At 47.5% G+C, this 19773-nt stretch overlaps 4 protein-coding genes across 6 annotated transcripts; 1 reads left to right on the forward strand and 3 right to left on the reverse strand.

Annotated features, from left to right (window-relative positions):
* Positions 1 to 311: 311 nt before the first annotated feature.
* On the reverse strand, positions 312 to 2448 carry LOC120905886 (tRNA:m(4)X modification enzyme TRM13 homolog). Its single transcript, XM_040317182.1, has one exon. The coding sequence runs from the start codon at positions 2364 to 2366 to the stop codon at positions 1068 to 1070; it is 1299 nt and encodes a 432-aa protein (XP_040173116.1). The 5' UTR covers positions 2367 to 2448; the 3' UTR covers positions 312 to 1067.
* A 975-nt stretch (positions 2449 to 3423) lies between these two features.
* On the forward strand, positions 3424 to 4602 carry LOC120905891. The gene is made up of 2 exons (XM_040317189.1): positions 3424 to 4145; positions 4216 to 4602. Exons 1-2 carry the CDS (start codon positions 3951 to 3953, stop codon positions 4567 to 4569), a joined length of 549 nt encoding a protein of 182 aa, XP_040173123.1. The 5' UTR covers positions 3424 to 3950; the 3' UTR covers positions 4570 to 4602.
* Positions 4567 to 6576, reverse strand: LOC120905887 (aminoacylase-1A-like). Its single transcript, XM_040317183.1, has 4 exons — positions 6181 to 6576; positions 5459 to 5947; positions 5192 to 5379; positions 4567 to 5108 (listed from the first exon to the last, which is right to left on the reverse strand). The coding sequence occupies exons 1-4, from the start codon at positions 6296 to 6298 to the stop codon at positions 4674 to 4676; spliced, it is 1230 nt and encodes a 409-aa protein (XP_040173117.1). The 5' UTR covers positions 6299 to 6576; the 3' UTR covers positions 4567 to 4673.
* A 5571-nt stretch (positions 6577 to 12147) lies between these two features.
* On the reverse strand, positions 12148 to 18091 carry LOC120905888 (DDB1- and CUL4-associated factor 7). Of its 3 annotated transcripts, none has more exons than XM_040317184.1 (4): positions 17978 to 18091; positions 16618 to 16962; positions 15807 to 16238; positions 12148 to 13826 (listed from the first exon to the last, which is right to left on the reverse strand). In XM_040317184.1, the coding sequence occupies exons 3-4, from the start codon at positions 15995 to 15997 to the stop codon at positions 12983 to 12985; spliced, it is 1035 nt and encodes a 344-aa protein (XP_040173118.1). In that variant the 5' UTR covers positions 15998 to 16238; positions 16618 to 16962; positions 17978 to 18091; the 3' UTR covers positions 12148 to 12982. The 3 variants fall into 3 exon arrangements, with proteins under 3 accessions (XP_040173118.1, XP_040173119.1, XP_040173120.1); XM_040317185.1 differs by lacking the exon at positions 17978 to 18091 and adding an exon at positions 17845 to 17971; XM_040317186.1 differs by lacking the exon at positions 17978 to 18091 and adding an exon at positions 17042 to 17803.
* Positions 18092 to 19773: the final 1682 nt, after the last annotated feature.

Raw genomic sequence — 19773 nt, forward strand, 5'->3', positions numbered from 1 at the left:
TGCTCTAAGCTTAATTGGTCACGACTGACACTAACTGAAGCTGCCTCTGTTATATCCTTTCCATTCGTAATTCACGTTCGTTCATTTAAGCTGTAAGGCAAGTGTTATAACGTTCTGTCCACGTGGTTTTTTATGATTGATCATCGCGCGAGGTCATCTTTCATGTCTATCAGACATATTCTATTCGTACAATCGAAACTTTTGGAAGTCGGGTTTGAAATATTGCCGGGTATAACCATTTCCTGGCGGGAAATGGATTGATAACGATGTGTTGGTTCTTTTGAGAAAAAAAATGTCTGCCATAAATGATGTTTCCTGATATGTCCGACTACTTCGGAATATTATACACAGATTCTAGTTAAAAGTTGTTTATTTGGAGTTCAACTTAACGGCGAGTATGTGATGAGCTGTCGAGCTGCTTATATACTCTGTATGGTTGCTATGAGATACCATTGCCTATTCGTTTTCCATTATCCCTGTGGTAACTGGGATCCAACATCTCCAAATCAGTTAATTTGATAAAGAGAGATAACCTTTAAATTAGATTGAAATTGCTTGTTGTTGGATCTCCGAGAGTTGGTTTGGCGAATTTGTAGACTACTGCGATCCGCGTAATGTCCATCTCTTTTGATGTTCCTCATCAGTCTTCAAAATTATTATGTTATTGCTAAGAGTAATGGAGAAATCTATTACGCTCACAAACTATTTCTCCTTTGATAGTTTAAATTATGAAAGGTTTTCAAATGATCTTAGCCTATAGACATGTTTAAGTATCGTGGCCATACATGTTCCGGCAACTCAACCATTATGCGTAGGCAACTTTTGTTAAAACGAGTTCTTTAATTTAAACTGTTAAACGTTCCCAGCGACACTGAATCTGGTAAATAAGACCACAGATGTCTTCAGATGATCTTGGGGATTCATGTTGTATGGCGCTAGCAGAAACACTGATTTCTTTAATCGCCCGCTCTCCTGACTAGTGAAGCCTCCCCAAGGATAGTCAGCATGACCAACAGTAACAATTCAAATGTAACCGTAACCGTTTTTTTAGGGTCGGCAGTACTGTTTTATTTCTTCACGCACACCAGACACACATTCTCCAGCGTCACGTCGCTCGTCACGTAGTACTTGAGTGACGCCTCGTACCCGTGCCGCTCCATGTACCGCAGCCGGGCAATGTCGAGTAGCCGTTTGCAGCGCCGCCCGATCGCTTCCCGCTCCGGCCGCGTCAACCCGCACCGGTCCGGCCTGTCGTCCTCCTGCTGCCGCTCCCGGCTTCGCCCCGTGCCACAAACGGCCCAGCTCACCATCCGCACGATGCTCTCGAACTCTGCCCGCGTAATGCCGCTCTCCAGCAGGAACCGCTTCCCGGCGAACGTGCGCCAATCGCACCGATGATGACAGCAGAGCGCAAACAGACAGCCCCGCACCGTTGTGCCCCTCGTGCCGCTACGTACCAGGCAGCGCAGTGCCAGATCGGTAGCCGCACCGCACAGATGCTTCCCGATGCCGACGACGCCGGACCGACCCGCCCCGGCCTCGACCAGCTCGACCCGGTGCAGCTCCAGATCGGCAATGTCGGCCCGCACCCGCTGCACGATTTCGCGCGTCTCGATCTTGTTGTCCTTCTTGTGCCGGTGCGACGCCCGGTCGACCAGCAGGACGGCGGAGCGGGCGAGCGGGGCCGTTTCCACGATCCGCGCCAGCCAGTACGCGACCTGGCCCTTGCCCGCGCCGAACTCCACGAACGTGGTGTCGGGCCGCAGAAAGTCGCACTGCTCGGCCAGCCCGAGCAGGGCGGACGACTGCACCAGATGCTTGAGCGTTTGCGGCCCGTACCCCTCCACCGTCAGCTCGTCCGCTAGGATGCTGTGGCGCGGCGACTCCTCCTTGATCAGCGGCCCGGCCGACTCGTACAGCGCACCCACCTTGCCGATCAGCTCGAGCAGCTCGCCCGGCGGTATGTCGGCCAGCTTCGTCACCTTCTCCTCCCTGCCCGCTGCCTCCGGCTGCTCGTCGTCCGAGGAGGTACAGTTGATGCCCGGCACCAGGTACGGCTTCTGCTCGGCCGGCGGACGAGCGTTGCATATTTTCAGATGCTTCTCCAGCTTGGCCGCCGACACCGAGTGCTTCGGATCGAACGGGCAGGGTATGCGGTCGGCACCGGAGGCGGCCACCGGCTCGGCGGCGGTCGGCTCGTGCTCCCCGCAGTACTCCTTCCCGGTGCCGACCGTCATCTTGCAGTAGCGCTTCTTGCGCTGGACGAAATATTTACACCGCACGGCTGATTGGGGCTGGTCGGCGGTTGATTGGAGTTTCGGCCGCTTGCTGGCCGTCGGGTCCGACTCCGGCCCGGTGTCACCCATGGCATCGAGCGGGACACACAGATCACTAGGAACACAGCGGCACGGGAACGTGTGTTTTGGTTGGCAATGTTATGACGTTTCCGCCGCACTGATCCGACTAGTGATGGGAAAAAGGGAGCTTTTGGTCGGAACCGATTCCGGCTACCTTCGAAGTTTTCTGGAATCGATTCCAGATAGAAGGTCCGGAATCAGTTCCCGGAATTGGCTTTGGAATCGGAACCGACAACGAAATTGGAATCGGATTTGAAACCTTCACGAATATAGCTTCGTTAAAAAGGACGTTTGAATCCCATTCGCTACAAATTAAGCTAAAACGTGCACTGAATTGCTCTACAGATGCCGTAATTTAATCATCGACATATTGCTGTCCTTTTCTTACAACGTGTTTCGCGCCTAGCCTCTTCGATCATAACTTCAATGGCCTTCTAACATTTCGAGCAAAAATCAAAACAAAATCATGATCGTGTGGACAGATCCCAAGCGCTTTAACGACTGGACCCAAATAACCAAATTGCTTAAGCAGCCAATTTTGGCAAGCTAAAGATCGCTGATTGAATTCGCCTTTTGCAGTAGATAAACAGCATCAAAGTTCCAGGTGGTCCATCTAAATAGCGCCTAAGCAGCTTCCTTATGCCAGGGCGCCGGGGATTATTTTGCTTTGTGTTTTATTTTCAAGCAAGACGTCATTATTGAAATAAACAACACATTTTTGGTTTTTGTTTTTATGTGCATGTTTATTTGTGAACTGTAAATGTTCTTAACGTTCACAGAATTTTAAATACTTCACAGTGAAGTCAGAACCACTTCACTTAATATTATTATTTCAAATAACTAATCTAACTGAGGCACAAACCACAAGACGGCGTCTGTTTTTGACACTTTGGCAAGAGCCACCTTGTACCGATGTCATGCAAAAGCTATAAAGTTCCATAAAGTTCAGTACGCTTTCTTAACAAGCCTTCAAGTTCCATCGTGAACGTGAACACACACACAGCAGGCTAATCAGCCGCAAAGTTCCAAAGAGTACCATGTGCCTGTTAAAAAGCTCCATAGTTCCGCAAAGTACTTCTTATCTCTTTATCAGCCACAAAGTACGACATCGGAACGATTTGTCGTTAAACAGCCTCAAATCAGCGATAGAGTTCGAGCTGGCTATTTGGGATGGATTTGTGGCACTTGCGATAAGGAAGCTGCTTAAGCGCGTTTTGAAAGACTCACCTCTGATGCTGTTTAACTACTGCAAAAGGCAAATTCGAGCTGCGATCTTTCGCTTAATTAGCTGCTTAAGCAAATGTGGCTATTTGGGGGAATTCCTCCCCCGTGTAATAAGCCCATCTTAGCAATTCGGCAATAGAAATCTACTCCGGAATCAATCCCGAACACGGTAGTTCCGATTCCGAGATCCCCACCACTCCGATCCGATCGGCATTTCAAAACAAACGCGAACAAAACTGACAAACGTATAAAAAAAGCCGGCAGGCTCCGCTTTTCGCGCCCTAATCGCGTGAGACGCTAAACAGTGAAGCATATTTCGTTTTTTGTATTTCGTACATTCCAAACAAGATCACACATAGCACGCTCGCAATGACCACAGGCGACAAGGGCAACCCGGACAAGCATCGTAACGTGGAGCTGAAGGCAAGGCTGGGCGGCGAGGAGGGCTACGAGCGTCGTGTCGCGATCGCGAAGCAGCTGACCGGCACGGACGGCACGGTGATCACGCAGAGGGATGTCTTTTTCCACGCCACTACCGGCCGGCTGAAGCTGCGCTACCTGGAGGTAAGCACAAGCGAAACGAGCCAGCGAAGCAAACTAATGAAATCCCCTCCCTCCCTTCCCAACAACGCAGGACAAACCGTCCGAGCTCATCAGCTACGACCGGTCGGACGTGGCCGGCCCGAAGCTGTCGCTCTACTCCAAAATGGACGTCGCCGAGCCAGCCCTGCTGGAGCAGATCCTCGCCGAGACGGTCGGCGTGCGAGGGCGGCTAAACAAGCGGCGCCTCCTCTTCCTGCACGGCCAAACGCGCATCCATCTGGACGTGGTGGAATCGTTGGGCCACTTCATGGAGTTCGAGGTCGTGCTGGAGCCGGAGCAAACGCTCGCCCAGGGCCAGTCGATAGTGGACGAAATGAAGCGCCTGTTCGAGCTTTCGGATGCGGATCTAATGACCGGTGCATACATTGACGAGCTGCTGAAATAAATGCTGGCTCGCTGGCTTCGCTGCTCCCTCCCATTCGAAGATTCGTTTATTCGTTACGGTAAATGCTGTGGGTGAAGGCAAACAGACGGGAAGAGGAACGAGCGCTACGCGTTCGCTACGTTCGCGATGATTTTGCGATAGATGCGGATGCCCTCGAGGTACGTGTCCGCTCGGAGAAACTCGTCGTGATCGTGCAGCAGCACGGGCGTGTTGTTCATCGGCGAGAAGCCGATCGCGGGGATGCCGATGCCGCGGATGTACCGGCTGTCTGTGCCGCCGGGGAAGATCTGCGGCTTCACCTGCAGCCCGAGCTCGTCCAGCGCGTCCTTGAACGCGACCCAGTAGATGTTGGAGCCGTCCAGCTTGGTCGGCTTCACGTACGGGCACTTCTGGTCGTACTCGAGCTCGATGCCGCCGCCCGCCTCCCGGCACCAGTCCAGCAGCTGGTTCTCAAACTCCAGATGGTTGACGTCCACCGCCAGCCGAATGTCGAAGCAAACCGACAGCTCCGGCGGGACCACGTTTTCCTGCACACCGCCCTATTTGGGGGGAGGGGAAACAAAACGAGACGGTGTGCGGTCAGTGTAAGACTCGCTTGCTAAAGCTGGCCACCCAAACCCACCTTCATGAGCGTGATGTTGACCGTGGTCACATCGCCGATCGTAAAGTCCGGATTGTTTTCCAACCGCTTCACCTCGTTCTCGCGGAACCGCATCAGCTTGTCGATGATGTAGTGCGCCTTCTGGCCCGCCGTACCCTTGAGCAGCAGCGACCCGTGGCCCGGCGTGCCGGATATGTTGAAATACACATCTGAAGCGAAACGAGGGGAAACAGGAAAACCCTATTTAAACTGCCCGTTCGACCCAACGGCGCTCGCCACTCTGCTTACGCCACACGCTGCGCTCGCCGTAGAACAGCGGGTAGGTTTCGCCCTCCCCGGCGATGCCCTCGTCGATCGAGAAGCCCGCGTTCAGCTCGCGGAACGATTCCTTGTGCACCCACTCCATCATGCCGAGCTTGCCGCCGATCTCCTCGTCCGGCACGAACGTGGCGTGGATGGTGCGCTTCAGCCGCACGCCGTCCCGGCGCATCGCCCGGATCGCGGCCAGGAACTGCATGCCGACGCACTTCATGTCCTGGGCGCCCCGGGCATAGATGCGCCCCTCGTGATCCATCTCCGCCCCGAACGGGGGGTGGGTCCAGCGCTCCGGGTACACCGGCACCACGTCCATGTGCGAGTTCAGTATGATCGACTTCTGCTCCGGTGCCGTGCCCTCCCACGTGATGATCACGATCGGTTTGCGCGGGTTCACCTCGATCACGCGCACCGGCAGATCGAGCGACGCCGCCTGGCGCTTCAGAAACTCAACGCACTCATCTGAAGTGAAAGAGCGGTTGGGGTAATAGTTTTTTTTTTTCTTCACAACTCAATTGCTACGGAACGAAGGGGAGAGAGCGAACGGCACTCCAGAGACGCTCACATCCGCTCGGAATTGTTTTAGATTAAGCGAATTAAGTTCAATTTAGCTTGCTGTGTGATTTGTGTCAATCTGACGGCCTTTGGAGTGCCGTCCGCCCACCTCTCCCTATTCCACCATGTGGTCCCCATACCGTAGTTCACATTCGGATGCACCGTTGGAATGCGCAGATATTCGCGAAACAGCTGAATCTCCTCATTCGACTCCCACTCCTGATACTTCTTGCTACAGTCGGAGCCGGCCTCACACATGGCGAAGAGGTTGATTGATCGTGTTTGATATGTTGCAACTGTGCACTGCTCTACTTTGCGGCCGATCAGCTACTAGACGGGTGTAATTATTAATAGAAACACAACAAAACACGGCACTGTCACCCAAAACCAGCTGAGCTGCGGTGATTGAGCGCTCGGCCTCACTATCGGCACCGAGAGGAAAACTGCAAATGGTCTGGATCTGGTCGGTGCAAACACGTTTTATTGGACGCAGCGTGAGGCGACACAATCCCTCTATCCTCCGAGTGTCTGCGATCGAGGCTCGTTATCTCGTTTTTAGAGCTAAGCGCTCCCACCAGCACACACCGTACCCACAGCGCGCCTTTGCATTCTCAAACAAGTCCTCCGCTGCTCTCGCTCACTCTCTCGCCTTGCAATCGTATCGCGCGTTATCTCGGGGAGCGTTGTTGTTTATCTGTTGTTGCGTTGGCGGCTACCCGCTTGCGCTACCCATTGCTCTCGAATTCTCCTCTCTCATCTGTTCAGCAGCAGTAGCAGTAGAAGAGGGGGTCCGCTGAGAAGCTGGAAGAATGAATCGCCCATTTTTCATGTGAGTGTGTGGGATGCTCTCCATCGCAGCTGATAGTAGAGGCACGGCCAGTACCTAGACTTTCTCCGTCCTCTCTCTCTTCATCTCGTTTACAGGAGACCTTACAATATCACTCGTTTTAGTGGTTTCGTGTGCAATGACGGTTACGGGCAACGTGGCGAGAGTCTCAGCCTCAGATATCAGATTGTATTTTTTGTTGTTGTTTCTGTTTGGCTTTGGCGACTTGCCTACCCGCTCGACCCGACCAGTGTTGGAGATTAAATTGTTTGAAGATATGCACGAATCTGAGGAAGCTAGTACGTGGTATCATGGTACAATCACAACTGGCTTAGGCTCTGGTATTCTGAACTTCACCAGAATTGACTCTACTTGAGCTGTGGAGCTACAGGCTAAACTCCTCCAATTTCATGTACAATATTATCTTCTCAGTCCTACCATACTGTATAGTACATGTAAGGATCTGAATGATCAGGAACCTTACAGAAACTATAAGATGAGGAAAACAAACCAGTAAGAAAGCAACAGCTTTACAAAAGTTCAGATCCTTCCAAGAATCACGACCTGTGATACCTTTTAAACTGTATTGCGTGGTTCCAGTCAACTTCAATGTCCTTGGTAGACGTGATGCTGCAAGGCTAATGTGTATCCCAAAATCCCTGGAGCCCTTCATTACTTGTTCCTCGTGCATGATTTCATTTATCCGAACCAAACCTTTTCGCATTGCCTTATCAAACCGCTTTAAATAAGTGTCAACGGATTGCTTCACCTATCGCCATGCAGATAGCGGTAGAACCGACGGTTCGTTTGCTGGTCATGATACCATCCCAACAAGCTGTATCTCATCCCACTCCTCCCGGCAGTCCCCAAACTCTCCCCCCCCCTCCCCTCCCTCCGGTGTGATTATCCACTCGCAAATTGTTGCTCCGTTAAACAAATGATAATCCACGCCGGACAAGTGGGGACATCTACACGCAGTAATCTCGGCTGATAAAACGCGTAACCACGCGGGACGGCCTGGGGGGCGCATATGTCGCGTAATATGTGTGTGGTGGCCCTCAACAGGCCCGGCAACGATCGTGAGAATTCAACGATCGTGTGAAATCGTTGTAAAAATGCATTGAGAAGACGAAAAAGTCACAAGCAACCAAATCAAAACAAAACCACAACGGATAGAGCGAAAATACAAAACCACAAAGTTGGAAACGGCCTTTGCTTTATCGCAGAACGGAAGGAACGATTGCAAATGAAGGTCTAAAAATATATATAAATGTATATACCTCGGGGGTCGCTATACACGCCCCACGGTGTGTATGGCATTCCGCCGCATCACACGCAAGCCCGTTGAGTTGCATTAAGAAAATCTTTATTTTAATCGTAAATTGTTACTCCTTGTTTTTTTTTTCTTTTTGCTCTCTTTCGCCCAATGTTCGTCCTCACCGTTTAGAATGCATTATTTTGTTTAGCCCTACCGTTTTGTGTTGTTTACTTTGTTTGTTAATGTTGTTGTTATGTTTTATTGCGTTATCTCTCTTTTTGTTTTGTTTTCGTTTTGAAGGACTATAGTTTTGTCTGTTTGTTGTTTTGCTTAGTTTTGTAAGTGTTTTTTGTTTGTTCTTCATATGTTTGTTTTATTTATTTTGTTATTAATTTGCTTACAAGTACCGGGTTCTATTGGTTCCTCTTCGTACCTACTTCTGCACATTATAAATTATTATTTGCTTGCCTGGTTTCACATACATTCAAATTTCTTATATTGCTATGCATACTACTGAGTGAGGGTTTCCTTTTTTTTTTTTCGTTTTCTTCAAGTCGGTTCCATATGTCAATGTTGGTGGTGTACTACTGATTTTATTTTAGGCAATGTACGAACTTAACATACGTTCCCTGGTGTGATCGTTAGCATCATATGTATGCATCATGGACGTGACCGTAGAGAAAAGGGATCAACTTTAGCAACAACAACAACAAAAAATCCACACGGCAAGTGGTCCAAAAAGCTGGATCCAGCCAAATCAGCTGTAGACTAGACTAGAGATTTAAGAGAATTATGACTTAAAATAGCGTCGAGGGGAAAACCGAATAGCCCACTCGCAGCGTTACGAAAATGGTTTGACGAAATGCGTACAAATGTGCCCTCTTCTCCCCACGTGAGGTGCTGTGTGCTATCGGTTAGATTCCGAGCGCCAGTACAGTTTGCTTGATGCTGTGCGCATTCCGTGCTCCGTGGGTCTACTAAGTTGTATAAGCAAAAGGTTACAATATTTGCTGACCACAACCACATCCTCACTGGTCACGCTTCGTCCGGAGAATTCGCCGCAATCCTTCCCTATCGTGCGATTGCCAGCTGCCAATTCCACTCTTACGGAATCTGGTGAAGCGGCACAGTCAGTGTCTCCTCTGTTAAATATTGGTAAATGACAAAACTGGGTAGCACAAAAATGCGTATAAACGATAAATACAGCGGGTGGAGGAAATCATCAAAAAAAAAAAACGGGGTAGACATGAGGGAGTCGTTGATTTCAAGATTAGTTTAAAATAACGGAGCCCTCATAACTCCTTCCAAAAAGGAGAAAGGTACAAACACTTTGACTAAAACACAGACTGTGTTTAAACGCAAAAAAAAATGTCAGTCAGTCAGTTGATGACAACAGTTATATGTGAAAGTACTTTCGCTACTGTAATGTAACTTTCAGCCCGGGGCCAGTACACTATAGGTATATGCAGGAGTACTTGTGAGTGAAGTGAACGTGAGAGAGGAAATTGATGACGAATGTGTAATGTCCTTGTTTTGCAATGTAAAGCCAACATTTGTAGCTGGTTCTGATTGGTTTGTTGTTTGTTGTTTTGTTTTCTTCGTTTTTTTCCCCCTATGTGTGTGATCAAAACGATGCCACCCCGAAAAGCATCATTGCTATACATTTAAGGCATAGAGCGCCCTTAGGTGTGCCCCTTTACGTTTTGCGCAGTTTTTGCTCGTTACAGTGTTTGCCCCTTTTTTCGAGCCGATTCGCTTGTATTTCACAACGGGTTTCTTCTTCTTCTTCTTCTTCTTCTTCTTCTTCTTCTTCTTCTTCTTCTTCTTCTTCTTCTTCTTCTTCTTCTTCTCCTTCTTCTTCTTCTTTACACAAAATCGTCCCTCTCTTTTTTTGTTGTAAGTTTTCTTTTTTCGTGAGTCCGTGGGTGCACAAAAAGCTGGCTCGTCATACTACCACCAGCATTGTGTGTTACCATTACACTTAAAGTAATCTTAAATAATCCACAATTATATGTATACACATAATCAGCTAGTATGTGTGTGTGTGTGTGTGTTTTTTTTTTTTGCCATCCTATTATAGCACAACACCTTGCCCACGACAGTATTATATTAGGCTATCCTTTAGGTTCCAGACCAGAGGTTGCATATCTGTGCGATGCACGGCATTACAGTGCAATAATAGGACGCTCTGGCCTTGATGGTAAAAGTAAAAAACAAAAAAGAAATATATTAACCTACAACACCCAATACTAGAGAAATATAATCCCATCGTTTGTGTTTTTTCTTCTTCTTCTATTCGTATTACTTTTCTTACGTCCATGTTTAAATAATTGAGTATAATGATACACCTTTACAGGGGTTTCCGAGCTACTTTCCGAGATGTGCACATCATTATTCGCCGCCTCCAAAATGTTTTTCAACAGCAGTCACATTGTTGCATTTGCTTCAGAATAGTTTTTCGGTTCTTCCACATGATTTTCAACACATTTTCAAGCTGGTTTGAGTTTGACAGTTCTTGGTGATGTGTTGAAAATCAAGTGTAAGAACTGAAATTTTGTTGTAATTTTGATACAACATTTGACAGCTGTTGAAAAACATCTTGAAGATGTTGAATCATTATGTGCACATTCGAAAGTGACTTGGAAAACCCCGTATGTGTGTGTGTGTATGTCCGTCCATCGAGTAGATGCGCTTATTGTTTGCTTCAGTATTACAAAGTGCAGTATTATACGAAAGGTACACCGTTTTTCCAAGTCACTTTCGAACGTGAACTTCATTATTTTACCGCCTCCTAGATATGTTTTTCAACAGCTGTCAAATGTTGTATTTCCATCACAATAAAGTTTCAGTTCTTCTACATGATTTTGAACACGTCTCAGCAAGTTGCATTGAGTTTGAGACAGTTCTCTTTGTAATGTGTTGAAAATTGTGTCTTCTTCTTCTTCTTCTATTTGGCGTAACGTCCTACGCGGACATGCCGGCCTACACAGGCTTTCGAGACTTTAATCATTACCACACACAGTCGGGATAGTCACATCCTTGCTACGGGGGGACGCGGTCCCCATTCGGGGTTTGAACCCACGGCGGGCACGTTGTTGAGTCGTTCGAGTTGACGACTGTACCATTGGACCACCCCTCAATCATGTGTAAGAACTGATGTTTTATTGTGATGTCGATACAATATGTGACAGCTGTGGAAAACATTTTGCAGGCGGTGAATAGATGGATGTGCACATTCGAAAGTGACATGGAAAACCCTGCAAGGACAGAACAGGGAGGATGAAACACCTGAAGCATCGAACCAAAACGGACACGTTTCGCTTTTACGGTGTGATTTTTCTATCGCTAGGCCGTCGAGTAAAGTATATAGCTTCAGCAGGGGGGAAAAAGCCGTTGCATTTTTCTGTTGTTTTTGGTATTCCTCCAACACTATCAACACACAGGCCGTTCTGAAATAACCCCAAAGTCGCTCAACGGTTTTTTTTTAAAGGGAGCGATTTGGCAGGTTAAACCGTTCTCGGCGTTGTACCAGCAGGCTCCACGTACACGCGTACTGGGGGAGTGCTGCCCGGGACACGCGATTGTCGAAAAATAGGAAAATAATTTAAAACAAAATAGCTGCCTATGCGCTTGTACAGTGGAAAGGTCAATTGTTTTCGGTGTTCATTTGCGCCGTTCAGTAATTGTAACTATTCCCTAACTGTACTACACCACGAAAAGAGGGCGGGCAAGGATATATGGGAATTTTTGCGATAAAAGTTGCACAATTTAATAAGAAAGTATGACAAAACATTTAAAAAAAATCCTAAACATACACCTAACAAACTATGCAGCGGGGGTAGCACAGTGAAACCTGGACTAGAGAGAACCCCCGGAAAACCCCTGAAGGGGGGCCAGTTGGTTCTCCTTTTTAGCACTACAAGGGAAGGTTTAGCTACGACTCCTGATTGCAGGAGTTGTTTTCGACAATAGAGAAATATCTCCATTTAAACAATAAGTAAGTACATAAAAAAAAGAAAATAATTACAATTGAAACGACACCCCCTTTGGAGGGAGGGTGCAGTGCATTTTTTCATACCTGATTGCGTATTCTAACTGTTGCACGATTATTCAAATTAGGCTCGTTTGAAGGGTTCACCGTTCGTCAGGTTTCCAGCGACTGCGGTATGTAAAGCTACCTCTGCGAATTATCGCCCTTGCCTTCCGATGCGTAAATGATACAGCGCAGTGTGTTGGAGGAGGAGTGGAAGCGTGAAAGAATGCTTTCCCGCCCAGCTGTGTAAAGCTAGCGCAGGAAGCTGCCTAACCTATACGTTCGTTCGGACACTCCGTGTCAAACATGTCTTTTTGCGTATTGATGCTGCGTAGCGGGGTGCGCGCATTGAGTATGTGGCGGTGCATGGCATGATGCCGTTGTTGGGTGTAAATAAAAGCTACTCTTTTCCAACAAACAATAAGTCGCATTCAAAATCATTAGCAGGTAAGTTCGAATCTCTCGCTACCAAAGCCAGACAATGGTGACACGACGTTTGTGCGCGCAGGTTGGAGCCTGCTGTAGCGCACAGGGATAGGGGGGGGGGGGGAAGGAATGGTTTAGACTCATCAAACCAAGCAAATGTACAATTTTCGTTCCAGCACCGCGTGTGTACCGCGGCGTGGCTGTAAATTAATCTAGCGTAAACTAACCAAAAAAAAAAATCTACCTACAGCATAAATTGGATAGCGAGTGTTTGGGGTTTGGGCTGCCCCGCTGTACCTTCTGAGCGTAATGAGTTTGCAATGGAAAAAAAAATTGTAAAAAATAAAAAAAAATGTAGAAAATAAAAACAACCGCTACAAGCCTAACAGAGGAACGGCCTTAGACGCGCAGTATTTCGCACGCCGTTTTGTAGCAGATCGCGATCCAGTCCGGTTGGGTGGCGCCCCACTGTATCTGGTTGACCTCGCCCTCGGCCGCGGTGTACGCGAGGATCGGGTCCTCGATCGGTCGCGGCATCTGCTGGATGTCCCAGATCAGCGCCTGGTGGTCGTCGCCCGCCGTACAGATGTGGCAGGAGCTGTGCGGCGCCCACGCGATACCGTTCACGCACGCGCGATGATTGCTGAGCCGGGCGACCGGGGTGCACGGGACGCGCACGTCCAGTATGATCACCTCGCAGCTGTCCATCGCGACCGTCGCGAGGTAGTTCGGGTCCTGCTTGTTCCACGCGAGCCGCAGCAGCGGCGTGTGGGCCGGATCCTCGTAGATGATGGTCGAGTGCTCGAGGTGGCGCAGGTCGAACATGCGCACGCTGCCATCGGCGCCGACCGACGCGAACATGTCGCGGCCGCCGCCCGCCCGCGAAAACGCAATGTCGTACACCTCCTTGTCGTGCGCGATCAGCTGCGTCTTGACGTGGCCGGAGACGAGGTTGACGCGCCCGAGCGGCTGGCTGGTCTCGAGGCCCCAGATCGTGCAGGTCGTATCGATCGAGGACGTGCCGACCAGGTTCAGGTCGACCTCGTTCCAGTCGAACGAGGTGAGCGGGGCGCAGAAGTCACTGTTTTTGTTGTTGTTCAGCACGCACTCGAGCCGGGTGTCGGGCTCACCGGCCCGCCACAGCCGCAGGTAGTCGCCGCTGGTCGCGAGCAGATCCGGATACACGCCCTTCGAGTCCGGTATCCACATGATCTTGGTCGTCGGATAGGGATGGTCGAACGTGCTGGGAGAGAGGATGAGCGTAAAGCGTAGATAGCAATGTGTTACAGATACAGCAAGATAAAGTGCTTACTTTAATCATTATAATACAATATACATTTATGATGATTTCAGTATCTTTATCCGCCTTTTTTAGCAAAGAAACAGTGATTTCGTGATTCAGTATCGAAACTCATTTGCCTGAGCGATAATCAAAATTACAGAAATGTTCAATGTTTCAAATCAAAACTCCTTTATCTTGTTTATGGCTCATAGAAAAATTCTGAAAAATTAATACAATACGTGTAACATACAGTTCGCAAAGCTTTTGGAGCCATTTTGCTGTGAAAATTTTGTAAAGTACTGAAAAAAATATTTTTCACATTTTATAATTATTTTCAAAAAAATCCTGCCAACTTTGAAAAGCTATAACTAAAAAACGGTAGCGAGTTGAACCAATCTATGCACAGTTATAGAAACTGCATTAGTTTTTTTAATTTTCATCAGAATATTGCATCAATATTGGATTACGCATTCAAAAGTTATAAGCTTCCAAAGTTGCTGGCTACCCGGGTAGCCCGGTTGCCTGGAATAGGGGTATTGAAAATTTTAATTCTAAAAAACAGTTTAATTATACTCAAAAAATTCTACGAAAAATTCCAGTGAAAGATGGCTGTGGATTACACACATATTCCAAATTTCAAGTCAATCGGATTCCTAGAATCAGAGAAATGAGCAATCAAAATCGATTTGGCTACCCGGGTAGCCGGTTGCCTGGAATAGGGTTAAGGCATTTGTCATATCCATCTTCAAATATCGTTGTTATTACGAAAGGATCACTGTTTTTATTGTTATTACGAAAGGATCACTGTATACAAATATATTTTATCCAATCCATCACAATTCACAATTCGGCTGTCCGGATTTAACAACAATAGAAAAACATCTTGTTTTGAGCTCTGGACAGTATTTAATACGTGCTTTAATGAAATTCAGAGCACAATATGTTAAAGCACAGTGGTTGTCACGTTGATTACTACTTCTGCCATGAATTTCGATGCACTTCAATGCATAGGAAGCAGATTAATAGGAGTTGTGGTACGGCAAATATAGCTACCCATCACAACATGATGACAAAGGTTAGGCAAAGATCGGATTAGATCAATCCGGATGGGATTACAACATGGAACAGGGAGCTGGGACGATGGACCATCTCTATAAAGAGGCGACATGATAAAGCAAGTTTGATGCAGGACGCGGACCGAGACGGACGAATATTAAGGGTACCACAGGAGTTATCGAAGCAAGAATGCCTGACGGCGGTAAAATGCCGACTGGATATGAAGATATTCAATAAAAACACGACGAGTGTCCGAAGTTAAAAGCTGTCCGTTATATGAATCATAATGGTACAAATGCGTCAACTTATCTCAAATAAAAAAAAAAGTTATATTCAACCACAAGCAAGAAATCACTGAGAACAGAGGCAAGATAAGAATATACGGGGTTTTCCAAGTCAGTTTCGTATGTAAACGTTGTTATTCACCGCGTGCAAGATGTTAATCCACATCAATCTGATCTTTCATTTCCATCATCATATTTTCTTCAGCATGATTTTCAACACATCTCAAACTGGATCGAGTCTGACAGTTGTTTGCGATGTGTTGAAAATCATGTGTAAAAACTGAAATTTCATTGTGAAGCAAATACACCATTTGACAGCTGTTGAAAAACATCTTGAAGGCGGTGAATAATGATGTGCACATTCGAAAGTGACTTGAAAAGCCCTGTAATGCAACTTGTTGGTTGCCAAACCGCGACAAAAGCTCGATGGAAATGCAAAAGAAAAAAAAAAAACAAAACATCTTCTACAATGAAATCATTTCTCTAAACGTTCTATTGCCTTTGTTCTATTGCTGGCCAAATGGATTTTGCACTACACAGCACTACAAAACAAAACAAAAACTCGATCGACCGCGTGTGGTGTACGTGTGTGTGTGTATACCTTTTCGCGCTGAACTCGCTCGTGTCCTCGTCCAGGCTGATGATCTGCACCTTGTTGTTGTACTCCTCGACGAAGCTGCCGAGGGCGAGCCGGAAGCGCTTGTCCGGCCGCACCGACCAGTTCATCGAGTAGAGCGGCCATGGGGCGAGATATTTGTAGATCTCCTTGCGCTTGCCCGTCGTGCCGGACATGCTTCTTGGCGGCGCGGGCCGTAACCGGTCGTGCACGGTTGGCTGCTCCGGTTGCTGCTGCTGCTGCTCCAGCTGCCGGCGGGCTTCTTCGCCCCGGTGTGCGGTAAAGCCGGAGAACGAGGACGGGGCAACAACCGTCCTCGGCGCGGAGGAACGGATGATGCTCCCACTCGCGGTGGTGCACGCGTCGGCTAGACTGCCCGGTGCGTCCTCCTGTACCGCCCCGTCCACCGGAAAGTCCCTGGAAAGATGAATGATACGTCGGAGGTTATCCATTTGGAAGGAGAAGGCTTTTTTCTGTTTTTTTTTTCTTTTTTGGTTCTAAAGCGAAAACCCGAGCCCCGATTGCACGACGCGACGTGTGTCACTGTGCTGCAAATGCACCCAAATTCCTCGGGTGCAATGTACGCCGCGCGTACCACCCAAAGTGCATTCGAGTTCGTGCATGTGTGTGTGTGTGTGTGTGTGTGTGTGTGTGTGTAGGTGATTTTCCTGCACTCCCGCGATCTGATAACTTTCAGGTTTTTCATCGCAACACAATTAGAACTGAAGGGGCAATGAGCGGGGAAGCGGGAGAGGATATGACGGAAGAGCAGAACGGTTCTTTTTTTTTTACTCACCCGGTAGCGCGCGCAAACCTATTTATATCGGGTTTTTGCGATCGGTTCGAACTTGGATTGGAAGCACCATAAATATCTCAACAACAAAAAACGGACAGACACACACACACACGCTCTCTCTCTCTGCCACGGCACGTCTCGGCTGCCCTCGGCTCCGCGGGTTGGGGGGTGTGTTTGTCAGGTGGGTGCGCGTGGTGATGTTTCACTGTTTCCTTTGCTCCCGTGCTGCTGCTGACGCATGCGGTGATGCCTACGCTTGCGGAGCGGTACAAGCGACGAACGTACAGCCGACGACCGGGACCGGGACCGAAAGGAGCAGGAAAAGCTAACCGGTCACGCTGCACCCTTGAATAGGAAAAGTTGAAAAAAAAACAGAGTGGGTTAATAATGGCACTGGCTAGAACAACAATCTTTGCATTTTTACAATATAATTCACAATGACTTGACACTATACTGTGCCACATCGAACGTGCAATGTCAGACGGACAGGAGTTGGTTACAGGCGCTGGGGGAGAGTTTTCCTTAAGTGCCTAAACGCAAGCAAGGGAACAAAATGTGTGCAGTGTCCGACGGCTGTTTCCTTTAAGCTCGACGGCAGCTTCGTTTGGATGCCGCTTTCCACCACCAACCAAGAGACGAATCGAAGCGCCCCAAAGTCGCTAGAAGCAAAACAAACAACAACACCGACCACTAACTGGCAACTGGAAGTAAATTCTCCGCCGGGCAAGAGCAAGCTGCCCCGTAGGACGAATAATGCAACACACATTGAGGGTGGCCAAGATGGGGATGCATGGGGTGGGGGTTTCACCGTTGATTCATCTTGTTTTGATCGTGCCGCCTTTGTCGCACACACACAAAAAACAACAACAACACCTTCACCAATGCGCTTGGTAACCGCGTGTGTGTGTGTGTGCGTGTGTGTTCGGTGGTGTTGGCTGATTGATTGTGACCAATCGGAGGAGGCGAGCGGGGTGATGGTGGAATTAGTTTTGCCGTTCTGTTGATAGTGTGAGAAACGTTGTCTGCCTGCCCCAGGCCAGACAAAAGACAGCCGAGCCGCAATCGATTCGCACTCTTCCCTCTCCCGGCTGCTGCGGTGGCGCATCCTCCGGGCGCATCAACCTCTCTCGGGCTGTCTCTGGCCGTGGTGGGAGCGGGTGGTGCTGGTGGTGATGCGTGTGTTTTCACCTTCCACCCCGCGGGGCTTCGGGGCAGGGCGGTACGTACCGGTGCGGAAGGACAGACACTGTCCCGGCGGGGGGAACGCTTGCACGCACGCACGTGTGATAGTTTTCATTAACTAAAGTAAGTTTTTCACTGACTATTTGGTTCCCTTTTTTGTCCACCCCCCTCTTATTACCTTTGCGCTCTAGTATGACTTTACCCAGCCGTACCGTGTTTTTGACAGATTTCGCAACGCTTGACGCTTCGCACGCAGCGGGCAGTGGTTCCGGGGATCCGCCGCTAGGGTGCGCGCACACCGTCTGCCGAAGCGTTGCCGTGAAGCGTTCGGTACGGCCAGGTGTGGTCACACCGATACGGTGGAGAATGAAGGGCCTGCTACAGTGCAGAAATGTAGCTCTGGGACTTAACCGTTCAAATAGACACAGAGCGACGACATCTCGCGCGACTTTTCTGTTTCATCCGAAACAAACGTATTATCCAGTTTGCTTACGACCCAAACTAATTTAAAACTCAGAAACAAAAATAATAACACATTTTGTGTTTTTAAATTAAAAACATATAGGTTGACTGGGTCCAATGGGGAGCTACTTTGATCTACGCGGAGTGAAAAGTTGAGCTACTTTCCCAAGTGACATTTGCTCCAAATTGTTTTCCCATATCTGCTCGATTAGTACTGGATACGCCTGAAATTGTGAATTTGTGTGTGATCAAGTGTGTTCAAAGCGCCAAGATTTGGTGTGTTTGTTAATTAGACTTTCTCCTATCGATGGATCATGCCGTTGAGCACATTTTTCATTCATAGCTATAGTTTTTTGATGAAAAACAGAAGCTTATTTTGTGTGACGTTATTCTATAAAAAAGTGGTATTTTTTAAGTATAAAATGGCTACATGACCAACTATAACGATAGGAAACATCATTTCCGAGCGAATGTAGAAGAAAGTAACGAAAAAGCCGCATCACAGTAGCCAAATTTCAAAGGACTTTTTCTAAATTCCCTTAAACTGGTGCAGTTTAAGGGAAGTTTAAGGCTCCAATTTAAGGGAATTTGCTCGAATCCCCGATTATTCGTGCTCAAAAATGTCAATTGGGTTTTTGTCACGCGAGACGTTGTCGTTCTATGTCTCTTTGAATGGTTGTCTGTCATTGACTTGATTTGACCGAACGATTCGCTCGAAATGTAAAACCGGGAGGAAATTCTGAATCTGGAATGTAAATCCCAATCGTAAATCTGGCAAATGTGGTTGCTCCAGAGCTGCGTGGGTTAAAAGTTACCGTAGAACTTCGATAAAGACCCTACTAGACGGAGGAAAATACTCTAATTTCTCGATTGGTATTTATCTGGCCGATTCGATTCATATTGCAACTATTTGGATGATTTTTAGAGTTTAACATTTATTATAAAATGCACATCCGACGTTATCTGCCAATTCCATAAATCAAAATGACAGCACATCCGATAAAATCCCTTCCACTTAAGCACAGACAGTACCCTGAGTCGAAGTTAATAGTTTCTGGTTAAAATATTACTTAATTTTGTGTAATTTTACTTGAAGTGATAGATTTTCGATACGTAATCGATAATTTGATGTAATTATGTTCGAATAAAATTGTATAAAATATATATAATTCAAACAGAAGGAAATATTTTGCATTACGTGTCAAATCAGCACAATTTGCTCAAAGAACTGTCAAGCTTATAAAACTGCGTGTTTCCAAATTCGCATTTGAAGGCACTATTGGGCTGGAAATACACGAATCGAGTTTTTCGCGATACAATGGATTGTCCGGGCTTATCGGGACTCGGCATCGCCCGGATACTTGAATCACACGGATAATGAGTCAATTTAAATATTTTATCACAAATTCCGGATTTAAAAAAAAACTTGTATTATGTTTTGGTAAATCCTAGCCAGTTTTTATTAACTTTGTGTCATTTCTATGAGAATATTTAAAATGCGACATGAATTAT

The sequence above is a fragment of the Anopheles arabiensis genome, chromosome X, assembly GCF_016920715.1.
Source record: "Anopheles arabiensis isolate DONGOLA chromosome X, AaraD3, whole genome shotgun sequence".
Lineage (NCBI taxonomy): Eukaryota > Metazoa > Arthropoda > Insecta > Diptera > Culicidae > Anopheles > Anopheles arabiensis.

Bases quoted from the DNA above. Each gene is read 5' to 3' on its own strand.
- LOC120905888 (XM_040317184.1), bottom strand. From the start codon at position 15,997: ATGTCCGGCACGACGGGCAAGCGCAAGGAGATCTACAAATATCTCGCC. The intron at 13,827-15,806 runs GTATACACACAC...CCTCTCTCCCAG, and splicing joins AGCGAGTTCAGCGCGAAAAG to CACGTTCGACCATCCCTATC.
- LOC120905886 (XM_040317182.1), bottom strand. From the start codon at position 2,366: ATGGGTGACACCGGGCCGGAGTCGGACCCGACGGCCAGCAAGCGGCCG.
- LOC120905887 (XM_040317183.1), bottom strand. From the start codon at position 6,298: ATGTGTGAGGCCGGCTCCGACTGTAGCAAGAAGTATCAGGAGTGGGAG. The intron at 5,380-5,458 runs GTAAGCAGAGTG...GTTTCGCTTCAG, and splicing joins CGGCGAGCGCAGCGTGTGGC to ATGTGTATTTCAACATATCC. The intron at 5,109-5,191 runs GTGGGTTTGGGT...CCCCCCAAATAG, and splicing joins TCAACATCACGCTCATGAAG to GGCGGTGTGCAGGAAAACGT.
- LOC120905891 (XM_040317189.1), top strand. From the start codon at position 3,951: ATGACCACAGGCGACAAGGGCAACCCGGACAAGCATCGTAACGTGGAG. The intron at 4,146-4,215 runs GTAAGCACAAGC...CCAACAACGCAG, and splicing joins TGAAGCTGCGCTACCTGGAG to GACAAACCGTCCGAGCTCAT.